The sequence below is a fragment of the Rhinolophus sinicus genome, linkage group LG14, assembly GCF_036562045.2.
Source record: "Rhinolophus sinicus isolate RSC01 linkage group LG14, ASM3656204v1, whole genome shotgun sequence".
NCBI lineage: Eukaryota > Metazoa > Chordata > Mammalia > Chiroptera > Rhinolophidae > Rhinolophus > Rhinolophus sinicus.
The window spans coordinates 41540763-41565280 of NC_133763.1; the positions used below are offsets into that span (position 1 = coordinate 41540763).

The 24518-nt window shown below is 44.0% G+C and overlaps 1 protein-coding gene across 4 annotated transcripts in view; it reads left to right on the top strand.

Moving 5' to 3' along the window:
- Window positions 1-24518, top strand: part of ELAPOR1 (endosome-lysosome associated apoptosis and autophagy regulator 1) — a 60067-nt gene that overhangs the window by 7568 nt on the left and 27981 nt on the right. For all 4 annotated transcript variants that reach the window (XM_019730524.2, XM_019730522.2, XM_074319206.1 and 1 more), the window contains exons 2-3: window positions 20891-21011; window positions 23077-23269. In XM_019730524.2, coding sequence (XP_019586083.2) covers window positions 20891-21011; window positions 23077-23269 — 314 coding nt within the window. The remainder of the gene's footprint in view (window positions 1-20890; window positions 21012-23076; window positions 23270-24518) is intronic.

Sequence of the window (24518 nt, forward strand, 5' to 3'; positions counted from 1 at the left end):
CCACTGCCACTCATGCTGTTCCATGACACTACCGCCTCTTACCTAGAAGATTACAAAAGCCTCCTTGCTGGTTTCTTTGCTTCCACTCTGCCAGTTTACTGTCTAGTGTTCAGCCAGAGTAAACCTATTGAAAATAAGACAGATTTTGTCTCTCCTCTGCTCAAAATCTTCCAAAACTCCCCATTGCAGAGTAGAAACCAGCTCCTTATACAAGTAATGGCCTACAAGGCCCTAGACACAACGTGCTTCTCCTCTCCAGCCTCATCAGCCTCCTTGCTATTTCTCAGACCTGCAGGCAAACTACCATCTCAGGGTCTTGGCGGACTGCTGTTTTCTCTGCTTGAAAGGCTCTTCCCCAGGATGTCCGGCTGATTTTCTAGTCCCCTTCAGGTTTTGTTGAAATGTCATCCTACTCCCTATCCCATTTTCTGTTTTATTTTCTCCAGAACACCTACCACTCCCTAACATACTCTATGCTTTATTTATTTTATTATTTCTGTCCTTCCCCAGGAGCACTCCATGAAGGCAGGGATTTTTGTGTTTTGTTTAATGCTGTATCTCCAACACCCCAAATAGTATTTGGCACATTGGGTGCCCTCAATAAATGAATGTAATAGATGAATCATTACATGAGCTCCACTGATAGAATTTATTTAACCAATCCCCTGTTGTTGAACACATAGGTTATTTCTAACTCTTGGCTATTATGAACATTGCAAAGATGAGTCACTTTTTACATACACCTTTTAGCACATCTGTCATTATTTTCTGGGAATAAATTCCTAGAAATAGAATTGCTGGATGAGAGATCATTTTCAGTCTTCTCATTGTATTTCTAAATTGCTTTCCAAAAGTTTTTGTAATCAGTTTATTCTCTTACTAGTAGTGCATGAGATTTTTTTCTCCCTACCATCATCACAACACAGTTTTTCCTCATCTTTCCCAACTTTATAGCATAAAAAAACTCACTGTTATTTTAATATTCATTTCTTTTATTTCATTGCTTTTGAGCACATTCATTTTCTCTACTTTTTTCCATTCACTAGTTAAATTTATTTACTTATGTAATAATACATACCAAATATACATACACATATGTAAGCTATTAACTCACCACCCAATTTAGGAACTAGAACATAATCCATGCTCACAAAGCTTCTTGAGGCCTATCCCCAGCTCCAGCCCCAGAGGTAACTGCTGTCCCAAATTTTGGTTTATGTTCCCTTATCTTTTCACTCTCTCTTTCTCTCTCTCTCTCTCTCTCTATATATATATATCCCTAAACAAAAACTTTAGTTTTGTTTATTTTTGACCTTTATAAAAATATATTCATACTGAATGTAGTCTTGTAAGATTTAGTTTTGTTTGTTTGTTTGTTTGTTTGTTTCCCCCCCTTTCCTCTGCCTCTACCCCCCCTCCGGTTCAAGCCGTTGTTTCTCAGTCTTGTTGTGTAGGACACAGCTCCCTGGCCTACGCTGGTATTATGAGCCGTGCGCCCCTGAGGGCTGACTGGGTGGTCCTTCTGATCTGAAGCAGGTTGGCTGATCTCTGTTAGGCCTTATGTGACTGTGGTAGGCTGGTGGGTTGACTGCAAGTTAGATGATGGAGGATGGCCTCACTCAGATGTCTGACAGTTGATAGGCTGTTGATTGGGGTCCCCAGGTTCTCTTCCAGGTGGCTTCTCAATCTCCAGCAGGCTAGTTTAGACTCATTTATGCAATCGTCTCAGAATTCCAAGTGCAGTAAGAGAGCAAGCCCCAATGTGCAAGCTCTTTTCAAGCCTCTGCTTGTGTCATGTTTGCTAATGTCCTATTGGCTAAGTCACATGCCATTAAACAGACTTCACCTCTTGATAGGAGGCCCTGCAAAGTCACATTCGAAGAGGTGAACATAGAGGGATAGAAGGAATTTGTTGCCATGTATACAGTATAGCACTGTAAAAAAGCATAGTTGATACAAATAACCACTCCAATTGACTTAGAGTTATAAATTTGGTTAAATGATGTGACAGAAAAGTGAAAGATATGATGAGAGATTATTATAAGGAGAACTAATTTACAGTATATTACAGGATGTTTTATATACTTTCAGCATCTTGCTGGAAAGATGACAGCTGAGAACTTTTAATCACTGTATCTGTTGGTATAGATCACTGCTTCAGGAATACAGCAAGAAAACTACAGCACAGTAGAGAAATATCACAGTCAAGGAAAGCATACAAGTATTGATTTGGGAATGGGACTGACCTCCAGACTGCCTTATTCCCTTTTGACCTACTGAATATTAGATAGTTTTATTATTTGTGTAACAATGATACTTTCTTATTCTAAAAATTCAAGAAATATAGAATGCAAAAAAAGACATAAAACTTACCAAAATTTCATAACTGGTTAATATCACTGTAAATAGTTTGTTACATCTTTCCAGACTTTTTTTCTATACTTGTAGATCTTCTGGCAATTTGCAGGTGGGAGGGGAACTTTTACTTTTCAGCTTACACCCTTTGCACAATTTGGACTGTTAGCATGGACAGGCAGAAAGCAGCAAACAGCGTGGTGGTTACAAGCCCAGATGCGGGAGCTCCTGCTTTTTTACCAGCCAAGTAACCTCAGGCAGGCTAATCAATCTGTATCTTAGTTTCATCATCTACAAAGTGGAGATTCACTTAGGAAGCTTTGAGCATCTACTGTGTGGCAGGCACTGGAAGTACAGAAATGAATAAAACATACAAGAATACCAGCCCTCAAAGTGTTTACAGTCTAGACAGAAGAGGTGGGCAATTTTTAAAAACTATATATACAGAGGATGCCAAAAAATGTATACACATTTTAAGAAAGAAAAACTGTATTAAAATTGTAGTATTCAAAATATACCGATAACAAAAGATGAATACAAGTCACATTTGACTTCTGCCATTAGAAGTGCTCAAAGTGGTTACCATCAGCGTAATTTTAATACAGTTTTTTTCCTTTCTTAAAATGTATATACATTTTTTGGCACCCTCTGTATATGCACACATATGTATATATGTAAAAATATATATCAGATGGTAAAGATGCTATGAAGAAAAATAAAGCAGGAGAGAGGAGAGGAAATGGTGTGGGGTAGCAGCACCCACTTCATAATTTTGTTAGGACTAAATGAGTTAATACACAGAACACTCAATAAATGTGAACTGTTATTATTATGAGCCTATATTACTTTAAAATGTAAAAGTAAATGACAACTTTTAAACAAACACATGTCCCCAGGGACCTTTGATTAAAATCTCCCGTCTTCCTTTAGTAGTTTTTGAAACTTCAAAATGGGGATATACTTTTTTCCACTTTACAAGTGTAAAATTATGTTGCCCAGCCACATTGGCTTTCTTCCCATTGCTTAAGCACCAGACTCTCTTGTGCCTGCAAGACTGTCTGTTCGTTTTCACCTGTTGAACTTCGCCAATCCTCAGCTCGCCACTTAAACCCACTCCTCAGAGAGGCCTGCTCTAACCTTCCCAGTCTAAATTAGGTCTTCTTGTCATAATCTCTCAGCATAGTTCTCACTTTTCTTTACTAGCACTTAACCACATTTATAAGTCAATTGGAGTGGCTGTGTGTGTGTATCAGCTCTACTTTTCAAGCCAAAGTCCTCCCCGAGGACCACCTAGGTGGGGAAATGTAAGAGAGGAGAGAGGGCTGGCAGAGCGTGTAAAGGGAATATCTAAAGGGTAAATGAATCCACCAGATCTCCATATGGGGTTAGATGTACCCAGAGCGCATTTCCCCGAGAGCCATTTCTATAACCTAGTCTCCTCCCAGGTAGAGTGGAGAGCAGTGGCCATCTCCTAGCTACTGACTCTTCTAGTTTATTCTAAGAGGATCTCTTCAGACCTTAAGATGCTACCAATTACCAGAAGCCCACCCCTGGAAGCAGCTTTCACCCAGACTCCATAGCATGCGCAGAGTGGAGAGTTTTTACTCCTGGCTAGGTGGAGGGAAAAGCAGCTTAGGAGGGATTTAGAACACGAATGATGTATAGGGACTTTTTTATATTGTTTGCTATAGAATGAGCAAGCATTCTACCTATTATTTGTAGTAATAACTTCCAGAAACTCTCAGAGGTCACTTGGGAGCTCTAGATGGGGTCTTTCGACGCTTGATGAAATATATTCTTGAAATGTTTTATGTCTATACAAGCACATCTGTCTGCTATTTTTACTTTCTGTACAAATCAGATCAGAATATTTGTCCTAGGCTGTATTTTACTGTTTTCATTACGATACCTCTACATCATTATTCTTAACAACTAAAGTGTGATGCATTATATTCATGTGCCATCATTTATTGAAACAGAAACTTGACAAAAGGTCCATTCCAGTCATTACATGGTAACCGCGCTGCAGTGCACACCCTCTTATGTGTGCTGACACGTACTTGTTTGAGTCTATCTGTAGGATGAATTCTTAAAAGTAGAAATTGCGGGTCAAAGACTCTTAAGTGTTTCATATTTCGATAGATGTATGTCAAGTTGGCACATGGAATTTAAAAGACAGCAATAGTCTTCTCCATCTGCAGTCAGAAGGATTCAGCTGTGAGCGCTGCTGCCTAGTTCATTCCCACTTGGGAATCGCTGAGACACGGAGGGCCCAGCTGGAGAGCCTGTCACCGTTACCAAGCTGCCAGCTGGTCCCAGTCAGGGTAGATGGCCTGACGGCTCATTTTGCCAAATGTTCTGAAAATAATTTGTTGGTCAAACTCATAGCTTTTCCTCAGTCTGTATTGTCCCTCTGCTAAGTGATAAAAATTGTACTGTTTGTCACATTTCTCCTTAAGCTCTCCTCCTATGTCAAATCAGATAAAGCACAGAACAGATCATTATAGTTAGTGCGTGACAGCTGCTGAAAAAAAATACAGTTTTCATGTTTCCTAGGCTCTCCATGTTCAAATTCCTTTAAGTCTGAGAAGTCCAACATGAGGTTTTCAATTATTTTTCTTCTTTATTTTGTCATGTATTATTAAAGGCATTTTCAAAAGGCCCCCAGAACAATGCAGTGTGAAAAATAGATTGAATTTCATAGACTTGGCATGTGATTTTCTAAATCTGAATCTTACTGATGATACAATATAAAAGGTAGTAATAATAATAATAACAATTGGACTTTAATGTAAGAAGCCTGCATACTAATTGAAGTATCCGTCTTCCTACCCCATGTAAGATAAGAAAGGAAAACTGTTTCTGAATTAGAAAGGAAACTGAAATTGGTTCATTTTCTGCTTGAAATTGATTACTTCACCCTCCAATCCCAATCATATAAAAATAAAAGCGTGGCTAGTAAGCCACCAAGAAAAAAAGATAAAGGAAGCATCAATTATATCTGGCTTTGTTCAAATTCTCCTAAGGATGGCTCTGGGTCAGAATAGCAGTGGGAAAAATCAGGCACATCAAGCCCTGTGCTATACACAGACTAGATGCTTCATAAATTTTGAATTAATGGGTCAACTTATTTTCCTTGTAAAAAATATTTAAAAGATTTGTGCTAGAGCCTCCATTTATAAATATTATTCAGATATGAAAATCATCTGTAAAAGAAAAGAAGTAAGGGGCTGTGCCTAAATACAAAGTAAGTAACAGGTTAGCAGGAAGTCAGAAGATGCAAAGAGCTATGGAGGAGGGGGTGGAGGCAGATTTTTAAAAGAACATATAGAGTTTTTAGTCCTGGGTTATCTAAAAGACTACTCCTGATTCTTTTAGTCACCAGCTCATTTTTCCCATGTGGAGATGGGTTCGGGGAAGATGTCAGAGGAATGTGTGACCGTGATCACATCTTTCATGCAGGCAATCGCTAACTGACTCTCATTCTAGTCAGATGATGAGTAACTGAAGAGAGTGGGCATGAATGAGTATGAGCAGATAAAGGTGACACCGCTGGGAGCGTGCAAATAGAGCTCGGGAACTTCTCTGCAAGAGGAGACATCCTTTTAAGTCTGAGATCACCTAAAAACTATGGTTTTTAAAGAAAAGTCATTGATATCCCATCTCTATGAAAATCTTAACTTTATAGTTGGAGCAACTGAAGATAAAGTTGATTGACAGGTTGGTTCCCTCTGGGGAGTGTCATTTAGATATAAAATTGTGACCTCATAGGTCGGCGTGAGCTGCTGTGGGCTGCTGTGTGCTGCCAGGAGCGGCCAGTGGCCAGTGTGAGTGGCCGGCAGCCGGTGAGAGCTGCCATTGTCTGCTGTGAGCAGCCCACCGACCGACTGCCTCAGCTGGGGGGGCACGCAAGCCTCATAACACCAGCATGGGGCAGGGAGCTGTGTCCTACACAACTAGACTGAGAAACAACGGCTTGAACCGGAGTGGGGGTGGGGGGAGGCGGAAGAAGGGGAAAAAAAATTGTGACCTCATAAATGCTGGTTTTAGGTGGTCTTAGTGGTCATCCAGACCAAAGGCATCTCACCAGCGCCCTAAAATAACTGAGTGGGTGCTTCTCCTTAGGTGGTTATGTTGCTTAACAATTACCAATGTTTAAAAGAGAATACTTTTTACCCTGGATAATAAGAAGCCCGTTCTTTCTAGAGTGAATCCCCATCGCTGGGATAAGAAGTACTCTTTTGATCACCTGAGGGCTCATTATTTCTGACATTCATTTCCTCCACCCTGTACCTTTTCTGTGTTTTATGCCTCCTAGCAATATTGACAGATACTTTCCATACTGGTACCTGGAGCAGGTATTATCAGAGTGCTATCAGTCTGAAAACATCAGTGACAGATTTCCCATCGAGATCATGGACCATCATCCTTTTCTCTTATATTTTAGATTCTTTATCCTCTCGACTTTAAAATAATTCATTCATCTAGTGCTTATGGGACATAATGGAGCAAAAGAGACAGGGAGGAGTTATTATATGATATGAAGCCAACACTGGTGGCACATACAGCCTTTAAAGGAACAAGTGCTTACAAATAGAGATCAAGGGCATAATGGAATGAAGCCAGAGAGGAAGGCACAGTGGGCAGAGCACAGCCGCTGGAGTCTATCCCAGGTGGAACTTCACCCGCTGTGAGACTCATTTATCAAAGGAGCTAATCATCATACTCAATTTGAAGGAAATTAGAAATGAGAAACAATAAGATATGCACATTGATTAATTGTGTTAGTTCGCTAGGGCTGCAGTAACAAAGCACCACGAGGAAGATGTATTAAAACACCAGAAATGTCTTCTCTCACAGTTATAGAGGTTAGTAGAAGTTCAAAATCAAAGTGTGGGCAGGGCCGTGCTCTCTCTGATGGCTCTAGGGAAAAATCTTTCCTTGCCTCTTTCTAGGTTCTCTAATGGTTTTGTCAGCAACCCTTGGTGTTCCCTGACTTTACAGCTGCCTCCCTCCAATCTCTGCCTCCATTGTCACATGGCTTCACCGGTGCGTGTCTCCCTGTGTCTTCACATGGCCAGAGTCATTTCCTCTGGTCTCAAATTGAAATACCAGTAGATATGATGTTTAATTACTATCTATTAACCATTACAGAAGTTGGCACTGCTAGGAGTGGGAGGGAAAGGCGAGATGGCTTGTTTACCGGTAGATACAAAAATATGGAGGTGGGAGATTTGTCCTGCTTCCTCCTGTGACGGCTCAAAAGTAGAGGGATCACCTGAGGCTTTCCTGAAAATTAGGGAGAATGGTCTCCTCCCTTAATTTCTTCCACCAAATTTCACTCTTGGACCCAGGCCATTTCTGCTTTTGCAAAGCGAGAGGTGCTGATGTGGATGGACACAGTTCCCAGTAATGGTGCTACAGGCTGGCCCAGGGGAGCCTTTGGAAATCTGTGTGTGGTGGTTGCCAGAGCCTCCAGCACTGTCAGGTGCCTGGCCTTGGGGGGGGGGGGGGGCGGGGGGGGCGGGGGGGGCTGTGGGAGGGAGCAGAGGAATGTGGACACCAACTTTAGTCCGGCAAAAAGGAGCATTTCATTTCCTACCTTGTGGCAGCTACATGGGAAAGTGAACTTAGGCAGATGGCTTGAAGTTGAGCATTCCGCTTTAGATCCTTTTCTTTCTTCCAGCTCCTCTTCCCCCAAGCCCAGCTATCCTTTCCACAATGGGCAATATTATAGTTTCCCAAAGGAAACACTGCAGGTGAGTCAATGGCACGATTCCCCTCCTTGGGCTTTAGCTTCCAATGCTTTGCAGATTTTAAGCTGCAAAGCCTCACAAGCTTCTCCAGGCGGAGCCCAAGCGGGGAACCCTGCTTTGGGCCTTGCACCGGTCTTCTCAGCCTCACAGGGCTCTGGATTTCTCCCGTGTGGCTGGCATCTGGCTCCCACCCTCTTCTGTCACTAAAACCCTCAGGATGAACAGCTGGCTTTTATGACTGTTTCCTGTTGGTTTCCTGATAAGAAATGGTTATCTGTTCAGTCGGCAACTGTACCTGTGTTTCTAGTCTCTTCTTTCACGACTGTGCAGGTGAAATTCTGTGGGACTGAGTCAGTTCCACCTTCATCATTACTTCATACAACTTCGAAGCCCTTTGGCAGCTTTCAAAGCATCTTGACAATCTTATCCTAGAGAGAACTGTCAGTTCTCTTTTCTGGGTGGAGAAGCTGAAACTGAATTTGGGAGTTCTCAGTGGTGTTTTCATCAGAGCTCCAGGATGTCTTATTTCCAGCAGAGGAAACAAAAAAGATTTCCTGTTTAAACAATTATCTATGGGCACTCCTCTCTCTCTCTCCCTCCTTTTAAAAAACAGTGGGTAATGTAACTTTTCAGCATATAAAACAGCAACAATGGTTGGAGTAGAAGGTGAGGTTTTGGGAAATCTTGCAATTGCACAGGCAACTCAGAAAAAACAGTGACCAAGCCAATCTCGAACTCCACACCCACTCTTGACTCCTTCCAGCCAGCTTCCTTCAGCTGTCACAGCACCTGGAGGGCTTGCTAAAACCCAGGTTGCTGGCCCCACCCACCCTAGAGGTACTGATTCAGTGCAAAGGCTGCCGGTCCTGAGGCCACACTTGGAGAACCACTGGTTTCAGTTTAACGGAAAGGACAAGAGCTTAGAAGACAGGGGGGCTTGGGTTTGGGTACCAATCCTGCAGCTGACTTACCCACTGTGTGACTTTGGGGCACGTACGTGCCTGAGCATCTCTGAACCTGTTTCATCCTCAAAATGGGGGAAATAATATCTACCCCACAGAGTTTGTTGACTCAACAAATATTTGTTGTACGACTATTGCAGCACCAGGTTCTACGCTAGGCAGGGCAGACTTTGGTGTCAAGGAATTTTGGTGGTCGTAAAGATAAAGAGGTAAAATTTGCATAGTTCAAGGATTATGAGAGATGCCTGATAAACATTAATTTCATTTCCTTCCCTCACAGGCGGTAATGTGATTCTGCTTTTGCTTTTACTTTTTTATGTGTGCAAAACGTTGTTCTCAAATTTTATGGCATGGGACCAATAGCTATGATTTTCTCTTTGTCTAGATGGAAAATTTGAGGCATGCGCAATATTATGGGTTGAATTATGTCTTCCAAAAATTCCTATATACCTTAGAGTACCCCCTGGGGGCCCTAGCACCTCAAAATGGGACCATATTTAGGAACAGAGTCTTTTCAGATACAGTCAAATTAAGATGGGGTCATTTGGGTGGGCTCTAATCCAATGATTAGTATTTTTATAAAAAGGGGAAATTGGGCACATACACACACACACACCATGTCATGTTACCATTGGAGTTCTGCTGCCACAAACCAAGGAACTCTAAGGATCGCTGTTTATCACCAGAAACTAGGAGAGAGGCATGGAACAGATTCTCTCTCACAGCTTCAAAAGGAAGCAACCCTGCCAACACCTTGATTTCAAACTTTTTGCCTCCAGAACTGCGAGACAATAAATTTCGGGACAGGCCTATCAGACCGCTGTAGGTACTGTGAAGTATTACGTCACGTCGTTCACAGGGTGCATTGAGGAAAGGTGAGGGAGAACTGTTCTTTTTATCCCATCCATCCCCTTATTATCTGAATTCTTTTATACACATGCTTGTAATTTTCAGTGTAGGTAATTATTACTAAATGCTCTGACAAGAGTAAACTCCTCTGCCTCTAGACGTTTTTAATCTCTCAGCTAACCAACAGCTCTTACCACCTATCAGGTCTCTATCAGGGTTCCTGCATGAGGTCGGAGTGTGGATTAGAAGACCTCGAATTCCAAAACAATATGAAATTCTCCTAAATACCTGTGGAGTGTCTGTTGCAGGCAAAGCACAGTTAGACATGTAAGGGGTTGTCACACAGAAGTATGAGTCAGAGACTTTACCATCTAATAGGGACCAGGACTGAGAAGTGACAACAGAGCAAGGCAGTTTATGAGCATCGGTCCATGCGTGGTGGGGGGGACAGAGCTCTCGCCTCCCAGAAGGACCAGGGACGGTTTCCTGAAGGACCAGGAAAGAATGCTTCAGCTGGGACAGGTGGGACCTGAGGGGTGAGGAGGGCTGGGCAGGGCCTTCTGCAGGGTGGGAGAAGAGGGTGCAATGCTCTCTTCTGACCCTTTTACTTAGAGGCTCAGTTGTAAACCTGTGCCACTCTGGAGGGGGTAAGTGAACAGGTAATACAACCACATCGTAAGCAACTCAAAAAGTGTATAGGGCACCCCAGAAAGATCTGCATTCTTCCCTCCTTCACAAGTGTACAGATTTTCTGATTTCTTAGCTATTTTTAGAATGAAGGTAACATTAACTGAGGCCCAGAGTGATGAGCTTCCGGCTTTGTGGGACAGTGATTAGACTTTGCCAGTGCAGAAACTTGGTCAACTGCTGGGAATCTTTTCTAAAACCACCTGCCCAAAAACACTTCCACCCAACCCCGCCCCAGATTTTGGTCCTGGGCTGCAGCTGAGCCTGGGCTAAGCAGAGCTGGGCTTCTGACTGCCTTTAGGATCAGGTTGGCCAGAGGGGCCTGGTGTCCTAGAGATGGTTCTCTACTCACCCATCTCCAGTCTCCCAGTGATGGCAGAAGGCTGGGCTAGAATTTCAGTTGGTGACACTTGGCAATGGCCTAGGGTGAGACTGTCTCAGAGAATGGCCTGGGATTTTTATTCAGAACTTTTTCAAACATCACAGACGTCCAAAGCTACACCCGTCACCAGTACAGCTGTCATTTTACAGGACAAGAGGTGCCTGCACCAGGTGTGTATTCAGCCTCTCTGGTTCCCAGCACTCACACATCACACGTATTAGTGCCCATAGCGTATCAGATCCCTTTGTGAGACACAGATAAGACTTCAAATGTAGTAGAGAAACCATTTCCATCACCTTCCCTCCACCAGCAGGCTAAGACTTCCTGATTCCCTAATATTTCCTCTAAAGAACATTTTCTCATGGGTCACAGTCACCTGAGAAACACAATTGCGGTGTCAGCTCCTGCGTAGAATGGTGAATGTTGCTGCAGGCTTCCCCCACCTGGTACTCTCCACACCCCAGCTGCAAGAATCCTGCTAAAAAAAGCTCCTCTCTAAGGGAGGCACTGAAACTAATATAAAATAATACTGAATGTCAACTATAATTAAATGTATACAAATACAGAGGGTGCCCAAAAAATGTATACACATTTTAAGAAAGGAAAACACTGTATTAAAGTTGTAATAACTCAATATATACCGATAACAAAAGATGAATGCAAGTCACTTTTGACTTCTCCAATTACAAGAGGTGCTCAAAGTGGTTACCATCAGTGTAATTTTAATACAGTTTTTTCCTTTCTTAAAATGGGTATACGTTTTTTGGGCACCGTGTGTGTGTGTGTGTGTGTGTGTGTATATCTATACCTATATATAGATATAGATAGATAGATAGATAGATAGATAGATAGATAGATAGATAGATAGTCACGGGATGTGAAGTACAGCATAGGGAATATAGTCAATGGTGTTGTAATAACTATGTACCGTGTCAGATGGGTAGTAGACTTGGTGGGGTTATCACTTTGTGGGGGGTGTACATGTCTAATATTATGCTGTTTTGTACACCTGAAACTAATCAAATAAATAAATAAATAAGGCATTAACTTAAAAAATACTTCATTAAAAAATTGTTTGAACAAGTAATTCATCTACATGATAATTCAAAAAGTGTAAGGGGGTACAGAATAAAAAGTAAGGGTTCTTCCCACCTCTGTCCCCTGCCACCCACCTAGTTCTCCTGCAGGAAGCAGCCCTGCTGCCTTTGGACTTCCTACTGAAGTAGGTTTCCTGCCTCTGGATACTGGGGGTACACAGAAGACATGCTGCAACCCTGACCATAGGGTTCTCTCTCTGGGAGAACAAAATCCGAGGCAGGAGAATGCGCAGAGAACAATGAGCATTGTCACAAAATCAAAGTATAAAACACAAGTTACGAGGGGTTCCTTTTAATTAATTTTAATTATTCAGATTGGAATTGGAGGGGTTGAATTTTAAGCCAGAGATTATGCATATGGACTGGGGGTAAAAAGAAAACTAGGAGGCATTAAAGAAATCGCTCTTTTTAAAAAATTCTTATAGCATGTTATTTCTCATATGTTACTTTCTACACAGTCTTATGTTTATGTATATATTTATAGCATTATTATTTTATGGTATGTATTTTGTACAATAGTATCTGACATTCTGTTATGGGAATAGCATGTCCTGGGATTGTGCAGTACACAACCTCTACAACTGTACACAGTGGTCCCTGTATATGCCAGACTGCCTCGATCAAATTTGTATTCCCTCACCATATACTTAGTGAATATTTTTAGCTGACTTTGAGGTAAAGTAGGCAACATTTCAAAGTGTGATGGTGGGGGTATAGTGTTGGAATAAAGAGAGAGATGGTTGGAGAAATAAGCAGGGGCTGGGGAGTGAAGGCCCTTGCAAACCTTGCAAGGAGTTGGATGCTTACTCTGAGGGCATCAGTGGGGCAATGACACATTGTTCTGCAGTTCAGGTGGGTCACTCTGGCTGTAGACTGGACAGTGGCTTGGAGGAGAGAAGGGAGCAAAGCCTGGGAGTCCATCCTCTGTGTTCTCCATCATAAACAGCTAACACATCCAAACACCAAGCTGTCCTTGGAGAGTTTTGCGTAGGCCAGGACCTAGCTGGCTTATTTCTTTCATGTATGATTAAAAGCTCAGGTTAATAAAAAAATTAATGGAACATTTTGATCTCATTAAAAAACCAAGAAAAGCACACCTTTGAAATACAATCTCACAAAGCCCTGCCTTGTAGACGGATGTGTGTACCAAACTCTCACCTATCAGAAAGGGATTGGAATTTATAAAGGAACACTTCGTTTCCTGGCGACAAAGCCATTTCGATTTTAGGGATATATAAAAAGCAATACTGAAAATCCCTCTGTCCCTGACAGAGCAGCCACAGTTACGAAGTGTCATAAATGTCAGCGGCCAGCCGGTTTCTCTTGGAGAGATTAGCTCTGGGGGATTTGCTAAGGGAGAAAAAGTGGAAAAGGGACAGATGTTGTTTCATATGTATGAGAAGACGCATCAGAGAAGAGGGTGAGTCAGGGCACGCAGTAAACAGTAGGGGGAACTGGGAAAGGTCTCTGCTGCTGTCCTCATCACTGTTAGGCCAAAAATGTCACCGGGTTCCTTTCTCCAGCCCTATGCCAGCAAGAGCAGAGAAAGGCTTGGGCACCCTCTTCGAGAGCCTCTCCAGGCAGAGTCATAGCAGTAACTGGTTGCTGCTGCTGCTTTTTTTTTTTTAAAACAGTTTACAAAGAGCTTTCCTGAACAGAATCTCCTAATTGTCCTGAGAGGCTGATGTTACTCAGTTTTGGGGGGGATTTTTAATCATCTTAGCAGAGTGTTATCATCCCCGTTTTATGAGCAAGGGAACTGAGGCATGGGGATATTTAATAACTCGTCCACAATCATGCTGCTTGGGGTGGCAGGAAGACAGGAGAGTCTAGATCTTTGGGCTCTAATCCAGAGCACTTTGCACAGCTCCAGAGCTGCTCTGGAGTCATGGCCTCGTCCCAACATTCAGTCACTCAACAAATAACTCATCGATAGTTACTATATGTCAGGCAGTGTTCTGGGCACTTGGGCTACAGTGGTGAATACAAACAACGATCCCTGTTCTTATGGGGCTTACACATGGTCTGGAGGGGGCAGAAATAGACAATATACGTAATGAATGAGTTATAAAGCGTGTTTGTAAGTGGTAAGCGCTATGGCAAAAAGAAGTTATTCAGGATTTGAGGCTCAGTGAGAGGAAGGGGGGGCAGATTACAATTATAAACAAGGAGGTCACAGCAGTAGGGATATCGGGGGTCTGTGGGGGCTATGAAGGAAAATGCCTGTGAAGTGCCCAGCTCAGAGCCCAGTGCTTTGGTGCTCACACGTGCTCACTAATAATGGTGGCGGTCATCACCCCAGTGCCACCTCCCTCATTAGCCTGTCAGTGTCTCCCAGGCCCCCACCCCCACCCCCCCGCCCCAGCCCAAAGCTGTGCCTAACACGGACAGGTAGCTCAAGATACAGACAGGTTGGACGTTACCGTCCTGCGTGGCCCAGAGCATGGTGACCCAAACTGCCCCAGCTGGATGCAGAGACCCGGGGTCTGCTTAGTGACATGTGTCCATGGCCAAACCAGCAAGGCAGGCCCTGCCTGGGCGACTGAGCAGTGTCCCTGCTGTGTTTGATCAAAATGGAAGCTGGACACCCAAAGCAGAATAGAAAATGCTGAAAGATGGGGCAACGTAAGGCCAGGCCCCCCCATACTGCTTCAACTGGGAGCCCCAGGGCTCCCTGCACCTTGTTGCTAGGCAACAGCCCACAGATCGAGGACAGCCAGCAGGGGACAGCCTGCTTGGGGTCTGTTTGCTTTAGCTGCTGCTGGGAGTGGGGCCTGCTCTGGGGAAGAGGGGGGCGCTTGTAGGTAGAGGAAAGAAGGAAGTGAGGTGAAGGCCAAAAGGCGTCCTTGACCCCCCCCCCCCCAGTCTGCCTCAGTGCCTACAAATGCACCTCTAGTGCTTTGCTTTTAAGGCTGTGGTGTTAAACTTTTGGTGTGTGAAAATTGTGGTTCAAACAAAATCTTAACTGAGAAGAACAAACATGTAAAATAGATTTAAAAAATAACACTACTCCATGAAGAGGGGGAATCCAGAATCCCCACTCCCCTTCAAAGGGACTTGCTTTCAAAAACCCTAGACTCCACAGCATAATTTGAAAATTTCTGGCTTAAAGTATTTCAGCCCCCTGTTAAAAAGTAAACAGCTTACACCTGAAACTAATATAAAATAATATTGCATGTCTAATTAAAAAATAATAATAAAAGTGAACAGCTGTTGTCTGGTAAAATATTAAGCTGTTTTTAAATTACTAATACATTATGGCAGAGTTTAATGTTTTTTCTGTGTGGAGGAAGGTGTAACAGGCTCCTTAGAGGATCTGTTGAAAACTGCAGACATTTTACCTGTTTGTATGGAGGAAAAGGTCCAAGGACGGTAGATTAAGGACCCCTGTCTTGTGGGAGATTGGTTTATCTGATTTGCTTCCAAGTGGGATTAATACTGAACTCTTGAGGCCTCGCAGAGTGAACTTTGCAAAAATGGAGGAAGGAGAAAAAGATCTGGAGGGGAACTAGAATCGCAGTGGGCAGAGCCCAAGACTCTATTTTAAACCTGATCTCCAAGCCGTTGTGATAATCAGACAGAAGTAGGTTTAGGCAGGAGAGCTCCAGAGCTGGGATGTCCCAGCCCTAAGGCCCAAGAGACACGGCTGCTGAGTGGGCTGCTGAGTGGGCCGCCTGGCCCGAAAAGGGTGGGAAGGAGGGAGGGAGAGAGGGAGAAGTCCTGCGGCCACCTCCAGTCTGATAGGCTGGAGGACAGCAGTAAAGGTGTGTACCTTCCACCCCACCCTTCACAATAGGTCAAAGCCAGGTCACTATACCAGAAGCGTCAACCAGATTGTCCACCCAAAACCTACCCAGGGAACTCCAAAGTAACAAAAGAAAAGAGTCCAGGAAACCCTCACTCTAGGGCTGGACCTAAGAGAAAGTCTCATTTGGGACCCCGAAAGCTCAAATTGTGACATTTCTCTATGGTCTTCCCGGTTCTGTGGTTAAGTGGATGAGCTCATTCTTCCCGTGCATTAAAGAGCTAGTCTCTCCTTGATGGTGAGACTGTTGAATAGGACCTGCTCCTGTCTGAGTGAGGTGCTTTCCAAGCAAAGAGGTGTTTGCGACTAAGTCAACAAACGCCTACTGACCCCACTGGACCAAGCTGGGGTGTTTGCCTTGCTCACCCGGCCTCAATCTTGACATTCTCTCCAAAGGATCTACTTTTCAAGGACGCTGAGAGGAGAAGGGGAGGAGCCTGCAGCTGTGGGTGGAGCCAGAGGCAGCCTCTAATCAATATCCGGATTTACTTAAGAACCTGTTTTTTGACACAGGCCCTGTCCCAGCCAAGAAAAACCCAAGTCGTGTTGATACCCTGCTCCCTTGGATGGTTGTGACTTTCTGCAGCAGTGGCTCGTGATGCTAAGACTCAGGATGTGAGACAGCTGCTGGCCCTGTCTATTCTGTCTGTGGGGCACAGGTGGCAGGGGAGTTGTCCCCTTCTCCCCAGAAGTCTCTGGGGAGTGATTCTTAGCCCTGTCAGTGTTTTACTCAAGTGTATCCATTCATCCAAATTTCACAATTAAGATTTGTGGATTTCAATGTTTACAAATTTTACCTAAAAAAAAAAAGAAAAAAAGTGAAAAAAATAACTTCAAGTGGAGAGGAGCAGATGGAGGTAAATGGGCAAGAATGGTAGAAATGGATAAGTACTGACGATGGGTGATGGGTACGTGGCGGGGGTGTCATTCTATTCTGATTTTTAAACAATATATATTTGAAATTTACCATAATAAAAAGTAAAAACAAACAAACAAAAACTTAGAAATGTTTGTTTTCTCTTAGAAATCTCTCTACTTGATCAAGAATCTTAAAAAAATTCATATTTGGGAATCTATCCAAAGGAAATAACCTGTGATACACAGAAAGTTTCATTGTAGTGAAATTTAAAATAAGGAAAAACTGGACAAAAGTCAATATCCAACCATAGTTTAAAGAAACTATGGTGCAACCATTAAAGATAGATAGTGCTTGTGACCTAAGATGTAAAAACACACACACACAAAAAAAAGGTCAGAATACAAAAGCACGTACCACATGCTCTTCATTTTGTGTTTAAAAACGCATGCACGTGTATAGTAAAAGAATCTGGAAAGGAATACAATAAAATGTTACAGGAAGTAATTTCTGCTTTGTGGACTTATGGCAGGGATTTTTAAAAATTCTGGTCTGTATTTTCATCTCTTCTAGAATTAATGTGTATTAGATAATTATTTTAAAAGCTGAGACGTGCCATTTTGAAGGAAGGGCAAAAAAGGTGGAAGAAAGAACAGATTTCCATGCAAGGACCAGCCGTAAAATAAGATATTAGAACTGGAAGGAATCTTAGAAATTAGAAATTGCCTAAGTCCAACTTTCTCAGTTTACAGGTGAGAAGACTGAGACTCAGAAGGGTCAAATGACCAAATGTCCCTACTGAGCCCTCGCTTCCGTGAGGAGCTCTTCCTGCCCCATCCTTCCCTTACTTCCCAGTCATGGCTAAGTGTCCTCACGCCCTCACCCGTCTCCCACTTCCCCAGGAGAGCATCCGATTGGCTTCACGTGGGCATGTAGCCATGCCTTGGCAGAGAAGCGCTGGCCACCTCATTTGTCAGTCCCACCAAAACTGAATATAATCAGGAAGGGATGTGTCCTCGCACAGAGGCTCTGTTGCCAGAGGAGGGAGCAATGGATGCTGGGCCGGCAAAAACAACAGATGTCAACGACAGGGGAGGTCCTCCAATGAGATTTAAAATACCTGTCAGCCTTCCCATTCCCAGACCAAGAGTCTCTGAACTAGACTCTTTCCTACTTGGGTCCTGTTTGCAAAGTTTTTTATACCCTTGGCTTTTCTTGCAAAGTTTTCAGCAGCTTCAGAGCCAGTGCATGGAGGCCCCTGCCACACTCTGTAAGTGTGACTGGTACCTACACAGGCTGACCTCAACACCAGGAGCCTGGAACACAGATCCTGGCTGTTGACTCAAATGGCCTTGAGCAAATGACTTCATCCTTCAATGCCTCAGTTTTTCCATCTATAAAGTGGTACAGTAATAATAGTACCAACTTCATAGGTTGTTTTGAATATTAAAAACCTCCTGTGCTATGTGCTTGACTATATCATCTTATTTCTGCTCACACCTGACCTATTATTGCACACTGGGAAAAAGGGCCCCCTTTAGGGGCAGATCAGCACACCGGCTAGCACGCATCCCTTTGCCACGAGCTCGTCAGCTTACATCTTCTACGTCTTCCACAGGGAATAGCAACCAAATGCTTCTCTAGCACCCAATCTACAGAGATCACCACCCATCTCTAATGTCTAATGTTATTTCTTTAATAATTTAAAAAACTGAGACATGTTATTTTGAAAGAACGGGGGAAAGGGGAAGGAAGGACACAGCGCCGTCCGGGTACCATCCTGACTTGGCAGTTATTTGATCGCTTCAGCTGTCTCCTCAATACCTGGACAGCAAGGACTACCAGCATGGTGGGTCTGAGTAAACCCTTTTTCTGAGGCCAAAAGATGAGCTCAATATTTGGCAAAGCAGATTCCAACTTTGCAGTGTTTTCCTCTTCTTTCTCACGTTCCCTGGGAGCATTACAGGTGGCTGGGTGATTTAAGGGAGGGCACTAGGGTGCCCACCCCCTGTTTCTAAGCCCTTCCCTTCTTTCTCTGATGACTAGGCAGTAGCCACTGTCTGCAGTGCCCCGTTTAAAACTGTGATTTGAATGTGTCATAGGGAGAGCAAGGAACTGTGCCTTGGACATATGTACTGAACATACTTGTGTGTCTCCTTTGTGAATCTGTATATTACACAGACTATACACTTTCAAAGACAGATCACTGGGTAAACTAAGGTACTGTTGGGGAATTGACTTATTCACAGAATATAATTGAGGAGCTGCCAGCTATGTCTCTGATTTAACTGTCTAAGCCCATGTCTTGAATGGTGAGATCTCGAAGTATAGTTCAGATTTGAAACAGCTGCGGCAGAGCCAGCCATCTTGGATGGTATAAATATCTTCAAGTGACAGGAAGTAAATTAGCACATGCTGAAAGGGAAATTTTCTAAGGCCTGGAACTACCATTTTCCCAGGAAACCTCCCACCTGAGTGGGTCCCAGGGGACACCAAATGAAAGACCATGAAAAGAAATGGGCATGGCCCATGTGTCTCCAAAAGGCCAAATGCAGTCAGAGTGAGCTAAAATTATCTGCTTGAACAGATTAGATACTTTAACACCCATTCTCAGGCCTCAGAAGTGAGCCTGGATGCTGGCAGACAACCAACACTGTCTTATTTAATTTTTAGATTTGGTTGGTAAATTTGGCCCAGTGTGAGTTTGTGTTTGAGTCGACATATGAGGGTGGAGCGTTCCTGTTGGGAAGGCCTGGGTTCTCACTCAGTGACTTGCCAGCTGTGTGAACTTCGACAAGACATTTCACCCCATTGAGAGTGTTTTCTCATCTGTACAATGAAGGGAACAACCCCTGCTTTGCTTGTCTTAAGGAGAGATTGAAGGTCAAACGAGACAGTGTTTGGGAACTGTGAAAGCACTATGCAAATGACTGGCATAATTATTTTCACAGGCAGAGCATTGATCCTCTCTGCCTGGTTCCCTCAAGTCTCCGTTAAATTTACATATTGTGGATTTTATCCCTCATTCTTGCAGCAAAACCCTTTGGAGAATATGATTTTTAGACCTGGAATAGGTATATGTGCCGTTGCCCTATTTATCTCAGAGTCTTCTGAGATAAGGAAAAGACTGGAATTATGAGGAAAAATAGACCTAGAAAGATGTTAGCTCCAGGGCACAATGCATTCCCATCCTGATGTTCTTTCTTTCCTAGATGACACTGACATCTAAATGCAAAGCCAGAGATTCTCATCAAAAGTTAGGCTCACAGTTCCCCAAATTGTCCCCTTCTCCTCTGTATCTTCTCCCTCTGGATGAAAGTTCTGGGTTATGTGTTTCTGTCCTGAGCCACACCAGGCACAACATCTAGTACCACGAAGCGCTGGGCATATAGTATATATCTGGTAAATATTTATAATAAAGGAAAATAAAAAAGGAGCTCTAAAATTGTTCTCTTGCCAGCCTAAGTGTCTGAACCTGGAGAAACTTAGGAGAAACGTGTATCGTATTTCCACAAATCCGAGACGCCATTGCTTCTAAGACACATCATTTTTTATGTACCACAAAAAAAAGGCTCTATCAGTTAAAATATGACACACTCGTTCCTCATTGTGTCAATTATAAGCCAAACATCTTGATTTCACAAATGTTAAAATGTGAAAGAAATCGGCATCTTAGAATAGATGAAATGTAGTAAGTAGGTTTAACTCTTCCAAAAGGTAAAGATTTCTCCTTTTAGTTCTGATGCATTCTTGGATTAACTGTCTCATTTTTAGTCTCAGTCTTGCATTTATACATGTTATGCAATCATGCTTTCATATGGGTTGAAAAGGGGGCATTAAATCTATTTTTCGTATGGATACAGTAATACAAAGTAGTTCTGCACTTGAATATAGTTTTATGCAAACTGTAAAATTCTTGTCAGAGCCAAAATCACGTTATTTCTGTGGTCTATTGTTTATTAACAAGATTTAAAAGTGTAAGAAATATTTAGTAGGAGTGTTTGGCATGTCTATTGTGTTTTCTTTCCCCAAGTAGTGCTTTTTTATTTTTTTTTGTTGTTGTTCTATTTAATGCTTGACTTGGCTGTTACTGTCTGATCACCGCTAATGCACGTTTTGCCCATTGTTCTCTCCCCTGCAGTCTGAGTACCACTACGAGTACACGGCGTGTGACAGCACAGGCTCCAGGTGGAGGGTCGCCGTGCCACACACCCCAGGCCTGTGCACCAGCCTCCCCGACCCTGTCAAGGGCACCAAGTGCTGTAAGCAGACACCCTGCTCCAGGGCCACCCTGCTGCTCAGCTGTGGCTTCTGCCCCAAGCCTCCTGCCACCCAAGCTAGGCCCTTCCTGACAGTGCAGCCCACTTAAGGAATCAGATCTCTCTCCCAGTTAGTCTCCCTGCCTACCCCTTTTGAAATGCTATTTCATGGATGCAAACCGGGTATCTGAATTGCTTTTTATTTTTAATTTAAATCCCATCAGGGTATAAAGTATAAGTAATTCCAGCTGTGTGCCACTCAGATATTTTTTCAGTTCGCATACATTTTCTTTTTTTTTGCCTATGCATTTCTCTCCAGTCTTCACTCACCAGCCACAATCAGTCATTAGGAAAGATTGCGATTTGCTTTCGTTCTTGAAAAGGAAGCCAGAGAAGATGAATTTCTGCTGAGACAGGCCTTTAAAATGCACTGGGCATCACTTCAGGGAAGAGCATCTTCCCCAGCGGTGGAGCTGACTGTGCAATCAGCAAGGCAATGACCTGCCTGCAGCTCCTGTTCCCACCTCTGTGACTCAGTAGTCAGACCCGTCCTACAATTGGCAGCTCGTTCCCCCTGCACTGTCCTTTTTAGAGATACAGTGGGGGTAACAATAAAAATCAGGGACTAGAATCAAGGAATATTTGAAGATCTGGAAAGGGGATGGAGGGCATTTAAACTCTAAAATAAGCTTAGCACAGTACCTGGTTCAGTGGGTGAGTAAACACTTGTTAAATTAATGAATGGCTATGGCTAAGACCTGAGCAGACCCGAGGTGTGAAACAAATGAGCCGTCTTCAGTTAACTCGGCCAACCTTCCTGGGCTCCTCTGACGTGGCCGTACTGTGCGAACCATGAAGCTAAGGGAGGAACAGTCTCTGCCTTCAGAAGCTGACAGGCTGGTGGAAGGAGCACACATTCACTCATCCCTTCGTTTTTTCAGCAAAGCCTTTATGGAGCTCCCGCTATGTCTGTGTCAGTCACTGAGCCCCCATCTCTGGAGGAGCTCAGAGCCTAGTGGGAGGCACACGTCAGTATGTTAATACAAAGCGGAAAAGAATGGGCGTTACAGATGCTGAGGGATCAGGAACAGCTAGGAGAACCACTTGAGTGAAAGCTCAGAAGGGAAAGAACGCCAGACACATTCAAGGAAGAACACGTGGTCTGGGGTGGAGGCCCCAGGGCAGGGGACAGATGGGGCTGGGCTGGAGAAAGGTCTGCAGAGGAAGCTGGAAAGTTAGGTTGGGGGAAGACTGAATGCCAGGCTGAGAGCTTCATTCTATAATCAAAGGGGAGTGCCAGATTAGTTTTTAAATAACAGGAATAATAGTACGTCTCAGTGTCTTAGAATGATACTTCTGAACACAGAATGAGCAAAAACAAGAAACAAAGAACCAGTTAGGAGGACACTGCAGCGGTTGAGCTAACAGATCGCAAGAATCCCAACCAGTATGGTGGCAGTGGAACCAGAAAGGAAGAGACAGTGGCCAGAGACTGAAAGGGGGGATTCAAGGCTGAAGGGCCAGGCCCCATTCAGAGGGGTCGGCACGAGAGACCATGTATCCTTTCCACTGGAGAGCTCTCAGCATGGTGGAATCTACTCCTTTAAGAAACGAAACTCACAGGGACGAGCCTTAGTCCCACAACAGGGCTTCCACGGCCCTAAATCTTTTTTTAATAACAGCTTTATTGAGATACAATTTTCATTCACAAAATTCACCCTTTTAAGGGGTAGAATTCACTGGTTTTTAGAATAGTCACAGTTGCATAACCATCATCAGTGTCTAACCTCAGAACATTTTCACCACCCCCAAAAGAAACGTCCAATCCATTAGCAATCTGTCCCTATGCCCCCTCGCCCAAGTCCCTGGCACCACGAAGCCACTGTCTGGCTCTGTGGCTTTGCCTAGCTGCACATTCCACAGCCGTGCCGTGGCTCTGAGCCGTAGTGGGCCAAACGCTTAGCTCTCCCTCCTCGGCCCCTCCCTTTAGGACGCCCGCAACCCAGCCCCTGCTCCTGGGGCAGCGGTGGCCTCACCAGGGCACCCTCGTCCCTGCTCTGTGTTCCAGCCTTCTCTTGCAATGCCGGGGAGTTTCTGGACATGAAGGACCAGTCCTGTAAGCCGTGCGCTGAGGGCCGCTACTCCCTCGGCACGGGCATCCGGTTCGACGAGTGGGATGAGCTGCCCCACGGCTTTGCCAGCCTCTCAACCAACATGGAGATTGACGACAGCACCACCGAGTCCACGGAGAACTGCACTTCGTGAGTCACCCCTCTCCCCTGCCTCTCCCACCCCCTAAGCTGTCTCCACCCCACACTGGGGAGGGGGCTGCAGGGAGCACTGGGCAGCCTCCTCTCCGGCTCCTCAGGCCTGGCAGGGAGGATGGAGGAGGGAGCCAAGCTGCCAGGGTGAGGGCTGGAGCAGGTCCCCACGGGACTGTTGGATGTGGTGTCCGCCTGAGCTTACTAGTGATGACCAGGCATTTGTGACAGGTGAAAAACAAGAGGAAATGCAGAGAGGTGGGTAAGATGGGCGAGGGTTAAATGGCCCAGTCCATTTAAAATAAAATCCAACTGGGTTGCCTCCATGGAGTCCTGGAACAGCTAATAAACAGCCTCAACTTGATTACAACACAATATGTAAAGCACTGGCTATCTTCTGGCTTTGGGGCCGACTTCAAAAACTGGCCTGCCAAACCTGAGTTCACAGGTTTAGGGGGGATAGAGTAGGACCAGAGCTGTGGTCAGTGGTGGTCGATATCTTTCAAACCCTTTGAGACCCCAGGGACCAGAAAATTTTCCAACCCAGAAGATCTGTTCAGTAATTGAAAAGCTCAGCCCAGGGTGCATGGAGAGCTGGTAAGCTCTGTATCAAATCTTTCGATGCATAAGTCCAGGGATAGGAACTAAATGGTGCACCTTCTATAGTCCAGACACTATTCTGGATGCTTTGCCTGCATTCTTTTCTATGATCCTCCTAAGAACCCTGTGAAATAAGTATGATTGTTCCCGTTACACAAATGAAGAACTGGTCAGTGACAATAAGTGCATTGTCCTTTGTTACCCAGCTTACAACTGGTGAGATTGGAATGCACACCCCGTCCCAAGCTTTCTACTGCCCCAAGCTGCTACCTTCAAATAATTGAGCGCAAGGCAAGGCTGGGTCCTAGGGAGGAAAAGGGGGAGGGGAGCATGGATACCAAAGACAATCTGTCCACCAATCTTCATAAATATTGACAAAGAAGGTGGGAGAAAAGTACATACATGAAAGCTTCTCTTGTACCCAAACAATCAAACGGATAAAAAGGAGTTAACAAACTGTATTCCATTTGGATTTCTAAAACTTATTTGTTATAGGTAAATCTCCCAGAAGTGCCATCGTCAGAACCAGGCAGCAGGCATTCCATAGTCCAATTTTAATGTTATTTTAGAGTTCAGTAGTATGTGTCAAAATCATTAGCATGACAATGGTGGCGGACTAAAGCTAGAGGGGATTAAAGTTGGAAGGAGA